The sequence below is a fragment of the Contarinia nasturtii genome, unplaced genomic scaffold (genome assembly GCF_009176525.2).
Source record: "Contarinia nasturtii isolate CC-2019 unplaced genomic scaffold, AAFC_CNas_1.1 Cnas_scaffold_129, whole genome shotgun sequence".
Lineage (NCBI taxonomy): Eukaryota > Metazoa > Arthropoda > Insecta > Diptera > Cecidomyiidae > Contarinia > Contarinia nasturtii.
The window spans coordinates 2,248,051-2,265,045 of record NW_022197486.1 but is presented as its reverse complement, the minus strand read 5'-3'; the positions used below and the strand labels follow the sequence as shown (position 1 = coordinate 2,265,045).

The 16,995-nt window shown below is 35.0% G+C and overlaps 2 protein-coding genes across 5 annotated transcripts in view; both read right to left on the bottom strand.

Annotated features, from left to right (window-relative positions):
• The window catches only part of LOC116350443 (neurocalcin homolog), a 109,125-nt gene that overhangs the window by 49,272 nt on the left and 42,858 nt on the right, over positions 1-16,995 (bottom strand). The gene's annotated exons all lie outside the window — the stretch shown is intronic.
• The window catches only part of LOC116350421 (neuronal calcium sensor 2), an 84,131-nt gene that overhangs the window by 24,300 nt on the left and 42,836 nt on the right, over positions 1-16,995 (bottom strand). For all 3 annotated transcript variants that reach the window (XM_031782225.1, XM_031782218.1, XM_031782233.1), the window contains one exon: positions 3,118-3,229. In XM_031782225.1, coding sequence (XP_031638085.1) covers positions 3,118-3,229 — 112 coding nt within the window. The remainder of the gene's footprint in view (positions 1-3,117; positions 3,230-16,995) is intronic.

The following is a 16,995-nucleotide window of genomic DNA, read 5'->3' as shown; positions in this document are numbered from 1 at the left end:
GTCAGAAAATAAGATTCACAAGTTTTCATGGTGATTGGGTCACTGCATTTTTTATGATTTTCTAGTAAAATGCACCTCCTTTCCTTTCAAGTCGCTGTTTTATATGGAACCGCAAGTTGAAAATGTCTTCATATCTTGAATCTGGGGACTATAAGACATGTTTTCTCAAGTGGCCACCAAATTGTGCCAAAAATGTTCCACCCTAATGCGCATATGAGCCCACTTGATCTCTACATTGTATGTGTCTGGAAAACAAGTGAAACACGAATTGCTAATGATTTTTTCATGTTGACTGTTTGAAAATTCCCGATTTCGCGAGCTACCGTTTGGCAAATGAGGACAGAGGAGGTGTATATATAAGTTAATTTTCATAATAGTTTCGCTTATTTCATGATTTGCCGTCGATAATTGCGGCATGTTCAATGTGTGTCTATTAAGCCTCATCTTGCTACCTTTTCTAGCCATTTGAGCTTTCCCTTTCACCCTTTTTCTCTCTCCCACACACACACACGTGCGCTCTCTTTCTCGTTTACCCCTCACGTTTCATTCATTTTATAATTGGATTCTATGGAGAATTCGTATTCATAATTTATTTTCCATTTATTTATTAAAGGCTACAAAAATAGGCTATGTTCTGTTGTATGGTAAACATCGAAACAAAGCCAAAGAGTCTGAAAGCTACACCAACCAATGCAATACGGTTTTTTTTTCAAACATATGATAGTAAACAAAAAATATATAAATTAGCAACAATAAAGTCAGACGCATAGAAAGAGTTATGAATATTTTTCGTCGTTATCTTTTTTTTTAATGTGTTGCTCAACCGATGACCATGACGCAAGCAAAAGGCTTGTTGATTTGCTTCTTTTCTTTTCATTTAATTTACCATTTATCGTCACTTTACAACAGCAATATGTATGCGATGCCAAGCCTTTTAGAAAATTGCCAATCGCTTCGCAAAATTGAAATTTGACATGACAGAAACTTTGTCTAATTATTTTTTTTTTCAACTCTTTTGCGGTCGTTAACTGTTCACTCTCTCTTTCTGTCTCCATATCGTCGTGGTATTTTTTTTTTCGTTTTGTTTTATTTTGTGGTTGTATGCAGTTATTGTTGTTCATATTTATATTTTGCAGCGTTGACAAAGTCACTCTTTGTTGTGTTCCCTATTGATTCTTATTCTCGGATGGCATTTACATTAGTTCTGGCTTACATTGTTTATGCGAAATGCGTTTCGAACAACTTCTGTGTAATGAGAATAAGACACAGACGGCAACAACGTATTTAAGTGTACAGTCAAATGGCCGGGGCTTGAAGTGGAAAAAGCAAAACGATTGCCTCTGTTATCATTTCAACGAGTTATAGTTTTCGAACAATTAAAACTTTGCCATGCGATAAAATCGCAAGTTACGTTTCTGCTCAGTTGTTGTTGCTTTCATACTGAGCGCATACATATGCTATTTCAAACTTCGACTGCCATCGGAAATGCTCAGCTCATTGTGATAGGTAATAAAATGTTTGCGAGCTTAAGAACAACAAAACTACGTCCCCTCTCTCTCTCTCTCTGTTTCACGTTTTTTTTTGTCATGCTGGGAAGAAAGCGAAGCGAAAAATTACAAAATTATAGAGCTAGTTTTTTTGTTCTGTATTTTTAAAAATGTTGACTGTGTTTCAAGTTTTTTCTGCCATCGTTCCACCCCCATCAAAAATGTTGCAAACTAACAAACTAAAAAGGTTACCTTTAAATACGATGGAAATGATAACGATTGTTTCACGTAATTTCTCATTCGTCATATAATATTATCTATATATACATTTCATTTGAGAAAAAAAAGAACGAAAATGTATAGTAACAAATTTTAAGCGAAAAAGTCACACACAAACACAAAGTTCTTTCAAAGGATTTTCATTTATAAAAAGTACAACCATAGACAAAATGTCATAATCATAGAGACAGACGTATGAGCGTGTGCGTAAAATAATGCAATCATACTGATAGCAAAATTGCTCTCTCCTTGAGCAAAACTTTTTTTTTTATTTGTCACTTTGCATTCGTCCTATCCCAAAATTGACAGATCATATCTTGTGCCATCTGTCCAGCTCCAGTTACTGCTAATAATTGGTTTTTGTTTTCTCAAAGTGGACAATAGTGGCCGTTGGCCTCAATGCAAGATCTTCAAATTGATCAAAGATTTTGATCGCACGCACCCACATAAACTGAGACATCATTTTCCGCTCACAGGATATGAAATGTGTAGTTTATGATATATCTTTTATTTTGGAGACAACTATATGTTGAGCATACATTCTTTGTTTGATAAATTCCTTCAAAAATCCTCATAAATTGCATACATTGCAACAAAATGAACACATTCCAACGTAAAACTTTTGAGATTCACAAATTTGTTGCTCATTTGACGTTTACGGATGCCAAAAATATCAGAGAAAATGGCAGTAATTCCACCGAAAATTGTGGAATAAGAATCATGCATTATTATTGAGCGCAATCAACTAAAATTTTATTAAATGTAATAATGGTTGTTTGCAAATTTTATGAGCCCGCATTATGCCATCAGTATATTGAATAATTTTCTTTGTCAAATATAATTACGGTAATGTCTCATTCCTGCTTCATGCTCACAGTTATAGTTGGAATTTTACAACCCAAATAAAACAAAAGTGGTGTGTTCGTGTGTGTGTGTACGAGAGTACGTGAGCGCGCGTGCGTTTGAACATTTGGCCAATATCGAAATGTATGCGACACACACAAACCCTTGAAATATCGGTGCATACTGCGCCAGCATTCCATTCGACATATTGTGAAATCAACCGGTATATGTATACCATATACACAATTAGTGCAATGAAATGTAATTAATATTCAAGATGCGCATAAATAAAATGTAAGAGTTCCAGCCATTTCAAATGTTGTCGTACATAGTTATTTGCTTTAGCGAACTTGCGTCTTTTCAAATGGCCCGAGAGTAGAGAGATAGAAAAATGCAACCGTGAACAATTCTGTGACACATAGAAATGATCGCACACACACACATATATATATACAAATATATAGAAATGTATGGTATATATTTAGTTATGTTTAGGTTATGTACTTACTTTGAATCCTTTGTACCATTCTTTGATTGTCACTTCGTCGTAGCGTGTGTGTGATTTTAAGAACTCCATATCTTCTTTTGTGAGACGATCTTTACTTCCTAAGCAACCCATTCTGTAAAGAGACGGAGAAAGCAGAAATGTGAACAAAAAGCACAAAAAAACGAAAATAAATTACTTGCTATTCATCTTATGTGAGACACTCACACAACAGTTACATTTTAAAAGCTAAGAGCAATTATTCAACATTTCACAAGAGTGTCAAATTCATTTTATATAGCTTCGGCGTGTGCTATCCAACACAAATAAACCTCTTTTGCTCAAAACCACCAGCACCCCGCACACCTTGCCCTCCCCAATAGTTTCTATGTGTATATGGTCATGTAGTTGCTTCTTCTATTATAGATGGTTGGATAAAGTTTCTCGTTTGTTTTTATATGATTTTTTTTTTGTACATTTGATGCAACTTGACATAATACGAAGCCAATCGTCCGGGCGTTTGGTGCTTTTGTCAGTATTTTCACTGTTGATCGAAATGTTGCACAAAAAAAATAGAGAAATAAATGAAACCAAATTAACCTAATTGGAACGAGTTTTATTCTCCTAATTATTTCGCTTGAAAAAGCACTTATACATTTCCATTTTAAACGTGTCCACTTCAACGTAAATAAAATAGAATTTTGCAATTAAATAAAATCGACATATTTCATTTAATTTGTTGCATAGTTCAAGTTTTACACTTTCTTTTATATTTTTTGTCGCCGTTATTTTTATGCTTGTGTGTGTGTGTGCCTCATATTTTCAACAACGATTGACTTCAAAAGACGTACCGATTTTATGTTAATTATTCATTACAGAAAACAACTTTTCACGTATACGCTTAATTTGTAGGAAAACAAAAAGCGCAGGCAAAATGAGACGGGTGCGCTGAAGAAAGAATCAAAAACCAGTAAAAAAAGCAGACACCAACAAGCAATTATTTTCGAAAGAGGGGCTGCAACACGAACGAAGGAACTTGCAAAGTAGAAAGGTAGACATAGAAATGATGAATGACATAATTTTCCATATGCAACCGACGTATCTGAACGCATACACACAAAATGCCACAGCGAAATGAGAAATTCCCAAGCTTTGACACAATTGAAGGCACCACACTGCAAAAACAGGTAACGAATGCAGCCAGAGCAAAAATTTTAATAGAACATTTGTTGGTGTGTATGTTGATCTTGTTTCTCATTTTCTTTTTAGCACACAGTTCTGCACAGTTTTTATTTTATATTTTGTACTTTTTTCCCTCTGTGCTGCAGTCAAAACACCGAACAATAAACGAACTAAATGAACATGAATTGTAATCACTGGTGTTGTGTTTGTCGTACACTTTTTGTATGTACCGGTCTTCTCTCTCTCTCTCTCCGTGAGTATGTGTGTTGCTTGATTCAGTGTGCTCTGCATCCAATTTTTCCCTAAATAAAACTGAAAATATTATGTATATGCATTGTACGCGAACAGAAAATTCAGTGGATGTAATGCACAAAGTCCCTGGGACTTCTAGTTATTGGGCTCGTCATTCATTTTTATTCAATCTCTCTCCCTCTCTCACGGTCTCTATCTCAATCTTTCCACGAATATGTCATGTCATTTCTCGATTCATTTGGATTTGCAGCCTTCCGGCCAAATGGCTGCTGTGTGCATTATCAAGCTGTCCTGACTACGGTACTGTGCATTTTCCGACCGCACACACACACACACACACACTGAATTCTTGAATATGCAGCTGTTGCTGCTGCTGCTGCTGTTGTTGTTATTGTTGTTCAACAAACACGTTTGTCATTAAACTGAATAGAACATTTCACAAAATGTATTCCATTTTATTTTGCATCATGGGACAGTAGATAGAAAAATAGAATGAGTCGAGTCAAGTGAAGTCAGTGCATTTATTTGGTGAAACCATGAATGCGCGAATGAAACAGGTCTACCCTGATTCGATTCAACAAGACAGAATTTATTTCAAACATATGTCTCATTGCATTAGTTTTTGCTCAATACATTCAGCATATGCACAGCAGACGAGACACTTGCCACATTTCATGTGCTTATCGAATCATTTGTGTGTGTGTTTTTTTTGTCTTCTCCATTTTATATTCCTTCGTTGAATTTGCGATTTATTTGATTCTTTGGCATTTTCGACACAATTTCTTTCTTTTCTTCTTTGATTTTATGCCATCAATAAAACTATTTATTTTTGTAATAAAGATTGAATTTGTTAGCTGCTTCTCAAACTTTACTTTAGCTAATCGACATTTCTATTTTTATCATCAACAAATGAACCATTTCAACCATTTTTATATCAGTAAACTAGACAAAAAAAATACACTCCATTTACTCTTACGTTCGCGCCATCTCTTTCTCCCTTTCGAACACACAATTAACAAGATAGTGTTTGGCTGGAGCGGTCAAGCGAACCACCAGCATAGTTAAATAGATTGAATAAGAGATGGACTATCTTCGTCGTAGTCATGCACTGTTGTCACGTAATCAATTCTGAAATAGCCCCATGCGTTTTGTTACATTTCATACCCCGTCAGGGTATGTCTCTCTCTCTCTCTTTCTCTCTGTGTATGTTTGTTCAACCGTTGCCAACGTAAAATTAAATTAATTTTTGCATTTATTCGTTTGATTAAAAGTAGAAACCCGTCTCATTTGGGCCGGTTTTGTGCCCCAATAAAAACTAAAGCTGTGGTGTTAATCTTTAATTCGAAGTGTCATGCTGTCATCGGCATTGGTATTTCACATACAGCAGACACGAGGAAAATATAGAAAGTTGACATTTTCACCTCACCGAGTACAAGCTGCAGCAGGGTCATAATGTGACTTTAACATATGAAGCGTATATGTATGCAGCAGTATATGTAAACCAATATCTATATAAAAAAAAATAGGTGCAATCTCTCATCATGGAGACATTCAAAATGCGTTTTGATAGATGAACCGAAAAAAAGAAGGATTGGTAATGACTTGACCAATGATGAGCGCCACAGTTGGTGCCATAGGACTAACTTAGTGTTTCCAGATAATCAATGTGGTGGTAGTAGCAATCACAATCTCTGTCATCGTTTACTTATGCTGGTTAGACTATCTTTCGAGGTTTTGAAATTTGCAGCGCCAGCTCGATAGTTAAAACCTTTCGGAATGAGTGTGAAGATGAGAGAGACAAAGAGAGAATATAAGCATGTGTCTACTCTGATTGACTTAATATTTATAAATAAACTATATAGTGTGTCTGATTTTAGCTACTTTCTTCTTTAATCATTTACGAAACATTTTCTGTGAAAAGACAAAGCTGTTCGATTTGACGCTTGCAACAATAAGATTATACATGAAGTGAATAAAGAGAACAATCAAACAGTGAACTACAGCATTAAATTAACGAAAATTCATAGTTAAATAGCCTGAAGTGAGGAATCGATCGATTTTAATCATCGCTTATGTTTGCCGCATTTGCTATTCTACATCGACTTCTCTCTGTGCGCCTGTATTGAATCATTCATCCATTTGTACGCCTACATGCACAACCAAACACAAGTGATTTTCGTAAATTTTAACAACCTGTGTCGTAATTTCACTTTCAACATTTTATGGGGTCTTCAATTTCATGTTCATTCGTATGAACAACATAAGACAAAGACAAACACACTGTAATGTATTTTCTCGCAAAGTTTTCGCTACCCACTGAGAATACGGCAGATCACGAGATGGGGCCGAATGAGTCGCATAAAGTTTTTGCATCTGATTTGAATAAAATGTTTAATACTGTTTTTGCGTAACAATTTTAACGATCTCAAAAGAAATAATATTCATAAAAAAAACGACGACAGTCTTGATGAAAATTGAGTCTGCAATGGGCTGAACAAAAAATAAAATAGTGTATGTTGAGCGCATGAGATAAATCCCATAAGCTTAGCATTGTAAACCTTTCATTTCAACCCGATATCTGTATAACAGAATTGTCATGTGAATAAAACCTAGAAACCTGTAATACAATTTGGGATTAATAAATAAGCTTTTGAGCACGATGTAAGAGGAAAAGCCATAACATCCATAACCGGAAACATTCTTTCATATATCTTTACTTGTTTCCGTTCTTTAAAAAAAAAAAAAAGCAACAAGCCATTTCCAATGAATGAAATCCATCACTCTTGCCCGCCGTGTCACCGCCACTGTGGCATCGTCGTCGACTTCATCGTCACACTCAAAACACGTCGAAATTGTAGTTTATTCGAACTCTTTGCTTTGGTTTTTAGTCCCCCTCTAACTTTACTATGATACAGTTATTGACAACATAGACAACGAGATATGTGTGCATAAAACACATCGAACATTGGATCAGAGTGAGTTTATCCCATTTCGATTGAACGCAACTAAGCGAAATTTCAATAGTCATGTATTCAATATCGACAGTTTGTCCCGGTTTGTCCATATAAGTAAATCGAATGATGAAAGGTAGGAAAATCAAATAGCCGCCGTGTTTACATAACAAATTTGTACGCATTCACCAGCAAAAACATAACACAAATAATTGAATATACTATATGCGCATATGGAGTTGGTTTGTCATTTGTTGGGCTGAATGATTACTATTTTGCAAATACGCTGTGTAGAGCTCTATATTTGGATATTTATGAATTTCGGTTGCGCTGAATTCTCACTCAATGCTGACACATCGACGTACATTGCATGCGACTAGAAAATCACTAATATAATTCAAACATTAAATCTGTGCACATTTTTGAACTGAATTACAGCGAATGCTGTGCGTTTTTCTTTTCGTTCGTTTCAAAATGAATTGCTGGGCCAGCGTAGTTAGGTCTGTGTATGCGCGCGTCTCTGCTCAATAAATATATAAACAGCGACGTGTGAGAGGCAAGAGGTCGTAAACAGAATGAAATATATTTTCGGGATATACACTGTTTACACATTCATTGCGGTGTCAAATAGAAAATCGTTGTATGTCATGTTACGACAGTGCAATTTCACCCGTTCTCCCAATAAAACAGAAACAGAACAGACAAAAAAAACGGATGATGAAATGCACGTTCCCTCTATAAATTCTAACATAGCGCGTTTTGATATTGAAATGGTTTTATATGGTAAATAGTGCGCCATCTGAATGAACATCAAACGAACATATTTCTTGTTCAATAATTTAAAACAGTTTAAAACATTTTCAAAATAAACACGAACAACATGCATTATTAGACGAAAAATATGCCGATGGTTCAAATCAAATCATCGCTGTTTTAGCAACCAGCAAAAAGAAGCAAAACTTGGTGCGCTAAAGCTTCTTTTGCTTTCGATTTTTTTTGTAAAGTTCTCTATATTGAAACCATTACATTGTCGATTCAATATTTTCCAGATTTCTTCAAATTTCGTTCGTTTTCAAATCATATTATTTTTCGGACATTTTATTTATTTATTTTACTTTTGTCTTACATTGTTTAGATGCATTCAATAGATTTATTGACTGTAACGCGTCGTAATTGTTTGATTGATATTGATCTATTGCACTGTACAAATTTAATTTCGCTTCAACAAATAATAAAACATTCCTCAGCGCAATGTTCGCCGCATTTTGTGTGCTGTTTTTTTTTTCTCTATCTGAAAACGTGCCGATGCACGATCCATGTTGAAATTTATTTAGTCGTCGAGAGCTGATTAAACATCCAAATATGTAATTTCGTTGATGACATAATAGGCTTAAAATTCACTGATATTCATCAGACGAATCTTCTGAGTGCTGCTTAGTTTTTTAGATCGAAAGTGAAGACGAAAAAAAAATGCAACCACTGAACAAAAACAACAACAAATTCTACATATATTTGATGTTCGACCCGAGAATGGCAAAAGTGTCATTTGATCGGATTTATTTCGTTTCTCTTGTTGTTTACCATTCTGGCAGACACTCATAATGTTTAAGCCATTCTGATGGCGAATATAATATTAGACGCATGTAAAATATATTTCCATCCAGCTATTATTGCTGTTCATATTATGATATCTTATTATTGGATGTTACAGCTATTTTCTGGCAACAATCGATGTAATTCATACAATACACTCTACTGTGATATCATGGTTATGTTTCGTTCTCTCTTTTCTTTTCGTCATTCAGTGTGATATTTTTATCACTTTTTTGTTCGAGCATTGTTCGCTCTTCGCTCCATTACACAGTTCGATGATGATGGGCTAGCCGTCTAAATTTACGCGGCGACCTTTAATTTTATTACGCACTTTTCTTCGAAGTGAATTAATCGCAAACGCCAAAGAGGAAAAAAAAAGTGTAAAGTACATGCAAGAAAGACAGACAGAGAGAAAGAAAGAAAGAATGATTGCAAAAGTACGTCGCCAAAATGGATCTGAACATGGCGATAGCAGGCGTTTATGTGCTGTAAGTTTTGTGCAATTGCCCAATGAAATAGATCTATCTATATACATATGTATAGAATGGAATGGTTATCATGATGTGAGAGATGTTCACATTCTTTTTCTTCTTTTTCTTTTATCATAATTTAATCAAAGGAACTTGTAAATAGCTTGAAGCTATTAAGTAGGTACGATGGTCGCCAAGCTGTCGTTGTGATAGTATTTGCAATTTAAGAATTTGAATCTTAGCAACTGTTTCAATTTTGATCCTGCCTGGCCGTCGCTGAAAATGCCAATAAAGCGATAGAGAGAAAATGAGATTAAGCCAGAAAAGTGAATGCAACCCATTGATTTATTTTCATTTCACTCTCTAATAATGCTTTCCCTTTTTTCATCCAGCAAATAATTTTATTTTATTTTCCTTGGGGTTAAAATAGTGGATGGCTGAATGATTTTGGCTTGCAAAAATTACACAACGAACGCCCCAAAACCATGATGAGGTTTTGAGGTTTTTCTTTTAAATGCGGTCAGAGAGACAGAGATAGAGAGAGAGAGTGTAATATGTGCTCTGGCAAGCGAACACGCTTATAATAGAGTTGAACGAGTTGGAAAATTACTTGAATGTGAACATTTTTTTATTGAATTGGTCATTGAACCACATGATTTCCCATGGACATTGGAATCGTTTTTGATTATTTTTACTAACAGCATATACTATCGAAATTACTGTCGAACAATGGGAGGAAATGACAGCAAATTTTAAAATTGGCGCGCTGTTTAGTTTCGATTTGAGTTGTAAAATTACATTGACGTCCCCTTTGAAATTCGGTGCGCCACCGTCGGCTCAAAGAGACTTGAAGTCTTCACATCCTCTCATTGCTGTCGAAATATCCACTCCCAAACTGTTACACAAATCAGATTAATTCGAAATGAACCAGTTTCTAGCATTTTTATTCATGATTCTTGACTCTTTTTTTTTGCTCATTTCACTAGATCCTTTTCAATACCATTATAATATGAAATGCATGCCATATTCAAACAACTCTTAAAAAACTTGAATTCTTGTGACGTTAAAAAGAGCAATTTTATGAACCATTTTGAATCATTTGAAGTCTCTTGCTTCGTTTCACATTTTTGTTTCTTTGTTTGGAAATGACATACATGCGTGTTTAGAAGTAATCTTTTCTCTTCCCAATAATGTAAACCGAAGAATATAGTGCAAACTCTCGCCATATAAAACAAATCAAAAAGAAACTTAAAGAGACTCTTGCTCATCTTTGTTCATCATTCGATGAGATAAAAGTGCCGTTCACTTAGCGAATTTTTTTTTGAACACAACAAAAAAAAGTGTGGCTAATGGAATCTCGGTGCCGTTGGTTTGTATGCTCGTCAATATATCTATATCTGTATTTCGTGTTCCCGCATTTGACTGTATTTGCACCGCATCAAATGCAATGCTGTATGTTATATCATTTAAAATGGAACATGATGCTTTATAGCAACTCACAATTTCCGTAAATGAAAATATACCATCATCATTGAGCAATGACACACACAAGTGAAAAGTGGAATTTTCTTTCGAAAAACTTTTCGTTTATATTCTGTTTCTTTTCATCGCCTGATGCGCTCGTTGTCGGTAAAGAATGTCCTGAAATCCAGTTTGCCGAGAGTTAGCCAAAGAGATTTTCAAGTTTTGTTGTTGTTGATTTATCTTTCGAATGAGGTGAATTCGTGTCACATACAGAGAACGAGCGATAAAGAAAGAAGTGCCACTGTTGTTAGTTTTGAATGAGTAAAAATACAGTTTGCCGGAATGGAATACAAAGACAATGGTCCACAACCAAAAATGAGTTCACAATGAAGCAATTGAGACAAAAAGAGATTGTAAGTTCAAATGACAATTGCCTCACTCTTAAAGTTTGATTATGTGTGTCGTGTGTGTGCGCGGTAAAGAGAACTAAATAGCACACAATCACCACCATATATACAGAGAGATAAAAAGCGAGTTGGGCAATAAGTTCCTTTTCTTTAGGTTAAAACAATGAAGACATAATGAATAACCGGTAAAAAACCACATCAGCAAATAATATTTCCGACCAAAGTTATCTACGAAGATATCCGTTTGATAATTTGCAGATAAGTGGCATGCTTTGGTTTACACACAAATCATCGGCACTAGTTTACGGTTTTGGTAACTAGTTTTTTATCAATTGATTGTAGGCCAACGATTTGTAGGCGAACGGCAAATGACCAAATGGGAGTGGCAGTGGTCGACGATAGTCACGGTGGTGATGGCGACAGAAAAAAAATGCATGACCAAACAAATGAATCAACAATAGAAGTTATCGCTGTAATCAAGCATTCATTTCGAAATTTGCGCATCAAATGGGCGCACATAAATGCGTGCGTGTGAATTAGTAAGCATTATTTTTTTAAGGTTTTTGGTTATTTTCGTCTCTAAATTCAAGAGCTTATCATTTTCGATAAACCAAATTGAATTGTCATTTTTCACATTTCCCTGGTCCATATTCATTCAAAATGAACTTGACGTTAATATGTTTGCATATGAATTTGTTGTTCGAGCGTAGACGGTTTGTTTTTGTTATTGGATTCTATATTTATCCATCGACATAAACAAACGCACACAATATACGTTACAATTGTTGAAGAAAAAAACGCTATGAGCTTAAACACATTAAATAGATTTCGATAGAGTGGAAAGCACGCGTGTTCACACATTACACATAATTGTTACTATTTTGATGATTGTTTTATCTAGCTCACTCATGAATTTTTCAAAGCCTGGTGGCGATGAACTGCACGAACGAGAATAAGTCAAACAGAAGTGAACAAAAAAAAATATATCTAATTAATAAATGGAAACTGTGAATGTGTGGCTCACAATTTTGTAATGAATTTGGTATGCGAGCGGCCGAAATGTTAATGTAAAGGCCAAACCTATGATTTCGATAACGTTTCAAATTCGAAATGACATTCAATATAGTTAGCTTTTTCGTGTTTTTCTCTTTCTACTACCATTAACGATATTCGATGTATTTAAATAGTGATGATAATGGACATCGCCACAAAAAGCCGAGTTAAAAGTATGAATGTACGGAAAAGCGCATCTGTTGTAATAAATTTAATGTTAAATCTCATCTTGATCTTTATCATCGAATCATGATTTCACATTTTCATCGTAAACGATTCGGTTAATTGAACAGGAAAACAGCATTTATTTCACTCTCTATTTTTTTCCTTCTTCTTCTTATTTTTCTATTATAAGCTGTTTCTCTATGGTTATGCCATGGTAAAGAGATAAATCCCTCGGCACATTGAAGATGAGAAATTCGATCGCCGGAAAATATCACATTTTATGCGTCTTCTTTTTTCATCTTGTTTTCATCTCCATTTCGATTCTTGTTTTTTACGCACAGCGATTCCCTCAATCCTACGAAAATTCGCATTTATCGAGATATTGGTCTACGCAAATTGTTTATTTTATGATATATTCAATGTATTCATATTTGGATCCGGTTTCTGATCAACACACAATGAGACAGAAAAAAAAACCCATATCCGATTGAAAAGAGAACGAGCAACGAAAAAAACAAAATATTATTCGCAGACTTGAAGAACAAGAGGATTGTTTTTTATGAGCGTAAACTCTATTGAAATATTGATTCGCCATAAAATTGAGTTCGGGAAAACAATATCGAGCCAGTTAGCTATAAGTTGTTTTTTGGCACATATATATATAAATTGCCCGTTGTCTCCTTCCAACAAGCCCAGCATTGGCGTCGTTGTTTGCCTCTCTTTACTTCTTTTGATATATTCTATTCAATTGGAGATAAACATATACAACTGACGTATAAAACCGATAAAATATAGATAGAAAGCAGATTGAAGAAAACGACCAGTCAAAAATTCACAAACTGAAATAAAACGACGAGAAAATGAAGCGTACAATGAGGAAAAACTACTATAAATAAGTATATAAATAAAACGATCGAATAAGAGAGCATAGATCTGGAAAATGTTTTGTTTTGGTTACGGCTGAATGGCATAGCTGCTGTGCCAAGTAGATCTAATGTTAATTTACTTTTTCAAGTGTATTGCATTTGGAACAAAAGGCAAAATGAACGCATTAAACGAACGCTATAACATACCGATTTATAAAGAAACTTCGACAATTTTACGAGAAATGGACGAATTGGAGATGGAGAGACGGAAAACAAGCAATACAAAATATGTAAAGTGAGCTAAATCATAAGCAATAACACGCAAAAACAGCAAACAACAACCAAATTGAGTTTGTGAATGTATGAATCACATCAAGATTTCCCGTTTTCTCATTCTTACACATTATATCATGGATACGGTGTACCAAACGGACAGATAGATTTCGTTTTTTTATTTCGGTTTGAATCGTTTATTTATTTTAGCAATGGGAAAATATGAGCAATATCAAGAAAATCAGTAAAATTTTGGAGCTTCATTACAAATTGAAACGCAAAAACATATAAAAATGCAAACTCCATAAATTTCATCAAATAAAGTACACATCTCATAGTCATTTTACACGCTGTTTTATTTCGATTTCATCACAGAAGACTGGGATGTCAGTGACAAAACGAGAGGAAGAAAAAAATAAGAAGCTGCATGAAAGAGTGTAGCGATTGAGAGAGAAAAACAGCTATAGAATTGAATTGCAGACGTGAACCGTATTTTAAACGTTTTGGAGGGAACAGAAAAAATAAAATTGGACAGAAGAGTCAAATGCTTTCCTCTTTTTTCTGTTGCATCGTTGTGGCATCAAAAGTTCAAACAATGCTTAGATTGCTTCGGTGAAATGAATGAAAAATAAAAGCATGAAAAGTATGAAATAGAAAAGAATGATCCCACGCGGTTGCACAAACAAAAAAGACTCAGAGAGAAAGAGAGAGAGAATAAAAAGCGGCAATATTTATATTTGAAATGGGTCTGACAAAAGGGAAAAAAGCAGACGAAACATCATCAAGCAAATAAATTGGAACAATAAAAGCGCAAATACAGCATCAACAGCCATTCAAAATGAGAGCAAGAACATTTTTTTGCTACGTATGCGCCGCGCGCTAACACAAGACATCATTTTTGTCGAACACTCACGCATTCATAAGTAAAATTGTCAAAAAAACGTTGAAGAATGAATTTTTTGACCGCTGAATAGCGCCGAACATTCAACGAAAGGAACAGAAAAGAAAACCTCTATGCGCCTTTCATTTTTGGAAAAATATATTCTTTTTTTTCGCTCTTTACACAGAATAAAAATGTATATATAACGATTTATAATCATCGTTTATTATCCACGTAGCGATGATGCCATTCACGAAAGAAATCATCATCTTTATTTTCGGGAAAATGCGAACAAAAGCTGTGCCACAAAACGACCATTTCAAGGAGTGACTGGGGCAAAGAAGAACGAGCAACCAAGAGATGGAAAGCAAATTGCCAGGAAATGTGGTGTTTTTCCTAAATAGCAGGAAAATCGTATAATTTCCATGTACAGTAATTGCAAAGGCAGAAAGTTTGATGTCCATGTTTCGAACAGACGATCGATTATACATCGAGCTTTTGAGATATCACTTCTTTTTCTCATTTTTATTACACTCCCTGCTCTTTCTGTTTTATATTTTCATTTTCATCGACTCTTATTGCACAGCAATCAAACCAAGCGGACGCTCGCGAGATACTGTTACGTGTGCCCTCATTCCATTTTTCTATTCATCCGTCAGATCTGTTTGCATGTTTTTACAACGCGTCTCATCTCTTCTAAGAGAATCGAGCATTCTTCTTTTTGGAAGAAAGCAAATTTGAAGCGGGACAACTTGAAAGAATAATAAAAGTAGAAAAAACCAAAAAAAAAAGGAATACAAAAAATTCGGTATATACAGAAGAAGATTTTTGAACGACATGGCACCCATTGCACGTACACCACATCTTTTTATCCAAATCTTTTCCAAACTGAGTTGTCGAACAAATGCGAAATACAAATATTGGAGAGTAATACCACGCACACTCACACACACAAATGAATGAGCGAACGAAGCCGAAGAAAAGTAACGGCGCACATAGCATTCTATGTGCAGATGACGTAGCAAGACGAGACAAAAGCACCAAAGTAAGGTAAATCGCATTGAATCGCATCTTTGTCCGGACGGCTATTAGCATTTGAGGCAGCAAAGGGAATGTTATCATTTTTCTGAGCAAGAGAGAGCGGAACGTGGAATAAAAAGCAGAAAAATAAAATAAAATGTATGTTACAGTTCATTCAATGAACAAAAATATTATTATATTCTGCATAAAGCGCGCGAGTAGAAGAATACGGTGAACATCTGCGAGGGCTAAAAAAACATTGGTGTGCGTCAAGCTAATTTTTCGACAGATCTCGTTTTGCTCATAAGAAAGCATTGGAATATAATTGCAAAGCAAAAGTAGATTGAAATTCAAAAAGATTTTATGAAAATGCAATATTTTCACTTTTTGTGCGTTTCGCGTATTCAATGCTCAAACACGATCCCATTTGAACGCATAATTGACTTTATTTGCGATTAGCATTTATCATTGAAGCAAATACACTTGATAATCTCATCTTTAACATTTTCAACGATATATCCGGTAATAGAAATGTCCACTTCGTGAACCTCTTCCATCAATCTTACGACAAATTTTACGTGTGTTATATAAGGACGGGTAATCATTTTGTTATTGTTATTTGTGGAAAAAGTGTTAAATCTTAGGCGTTAAGCATGAATGTGCAGGTGTGCGTTTGTGTGTGTATGAGAGAGAGAGAGAGAGAGAGAGAGAGAGAGAGTTGTCATTATTCTTATTTCGGCAAATTATACAATGTTGGTGAAGTTCTACAAATGGCTTACTTTTGCAAACCAGTTCGAGCCAACGCTAACAATTTGCGATGTAGCAGCTCAGTGAACGAGTCACATTTGTGTTGGTTGGGTCGTTGATGATGACTCGGAAATTTGTCATTCCGACTGAAAACACATCAGGTTGATTTATTCCATACACACACACACACACACACACACACACACACACACACAAACACACACACACACTCACACACACACACACACACACACACACACACACACAAACTTTACACTTTATATGTGTCTATTTGAGGAGCATTTCAACGAGCTTTTTTCTACTCTTTATTTTTCCTCATTCTTCCGAGATATTCCGTTTCGATTTTCCTGCTGTTGCTGCTTATTTGTGCTCACGTAGTATTACGAACATGTATTTGTGTGTGTGAAAAACTGATAAATATAATATTCTTCGAATAAGTGTTTTTTTATTCTTTTCTCAAAAGGCAACGGCAAGAATTACAAAGGTGACGAATGAAAAATGCTATCATTCTTAAATTTGCATTCCCTTTTCAGTAAAACACACACACACACACACACA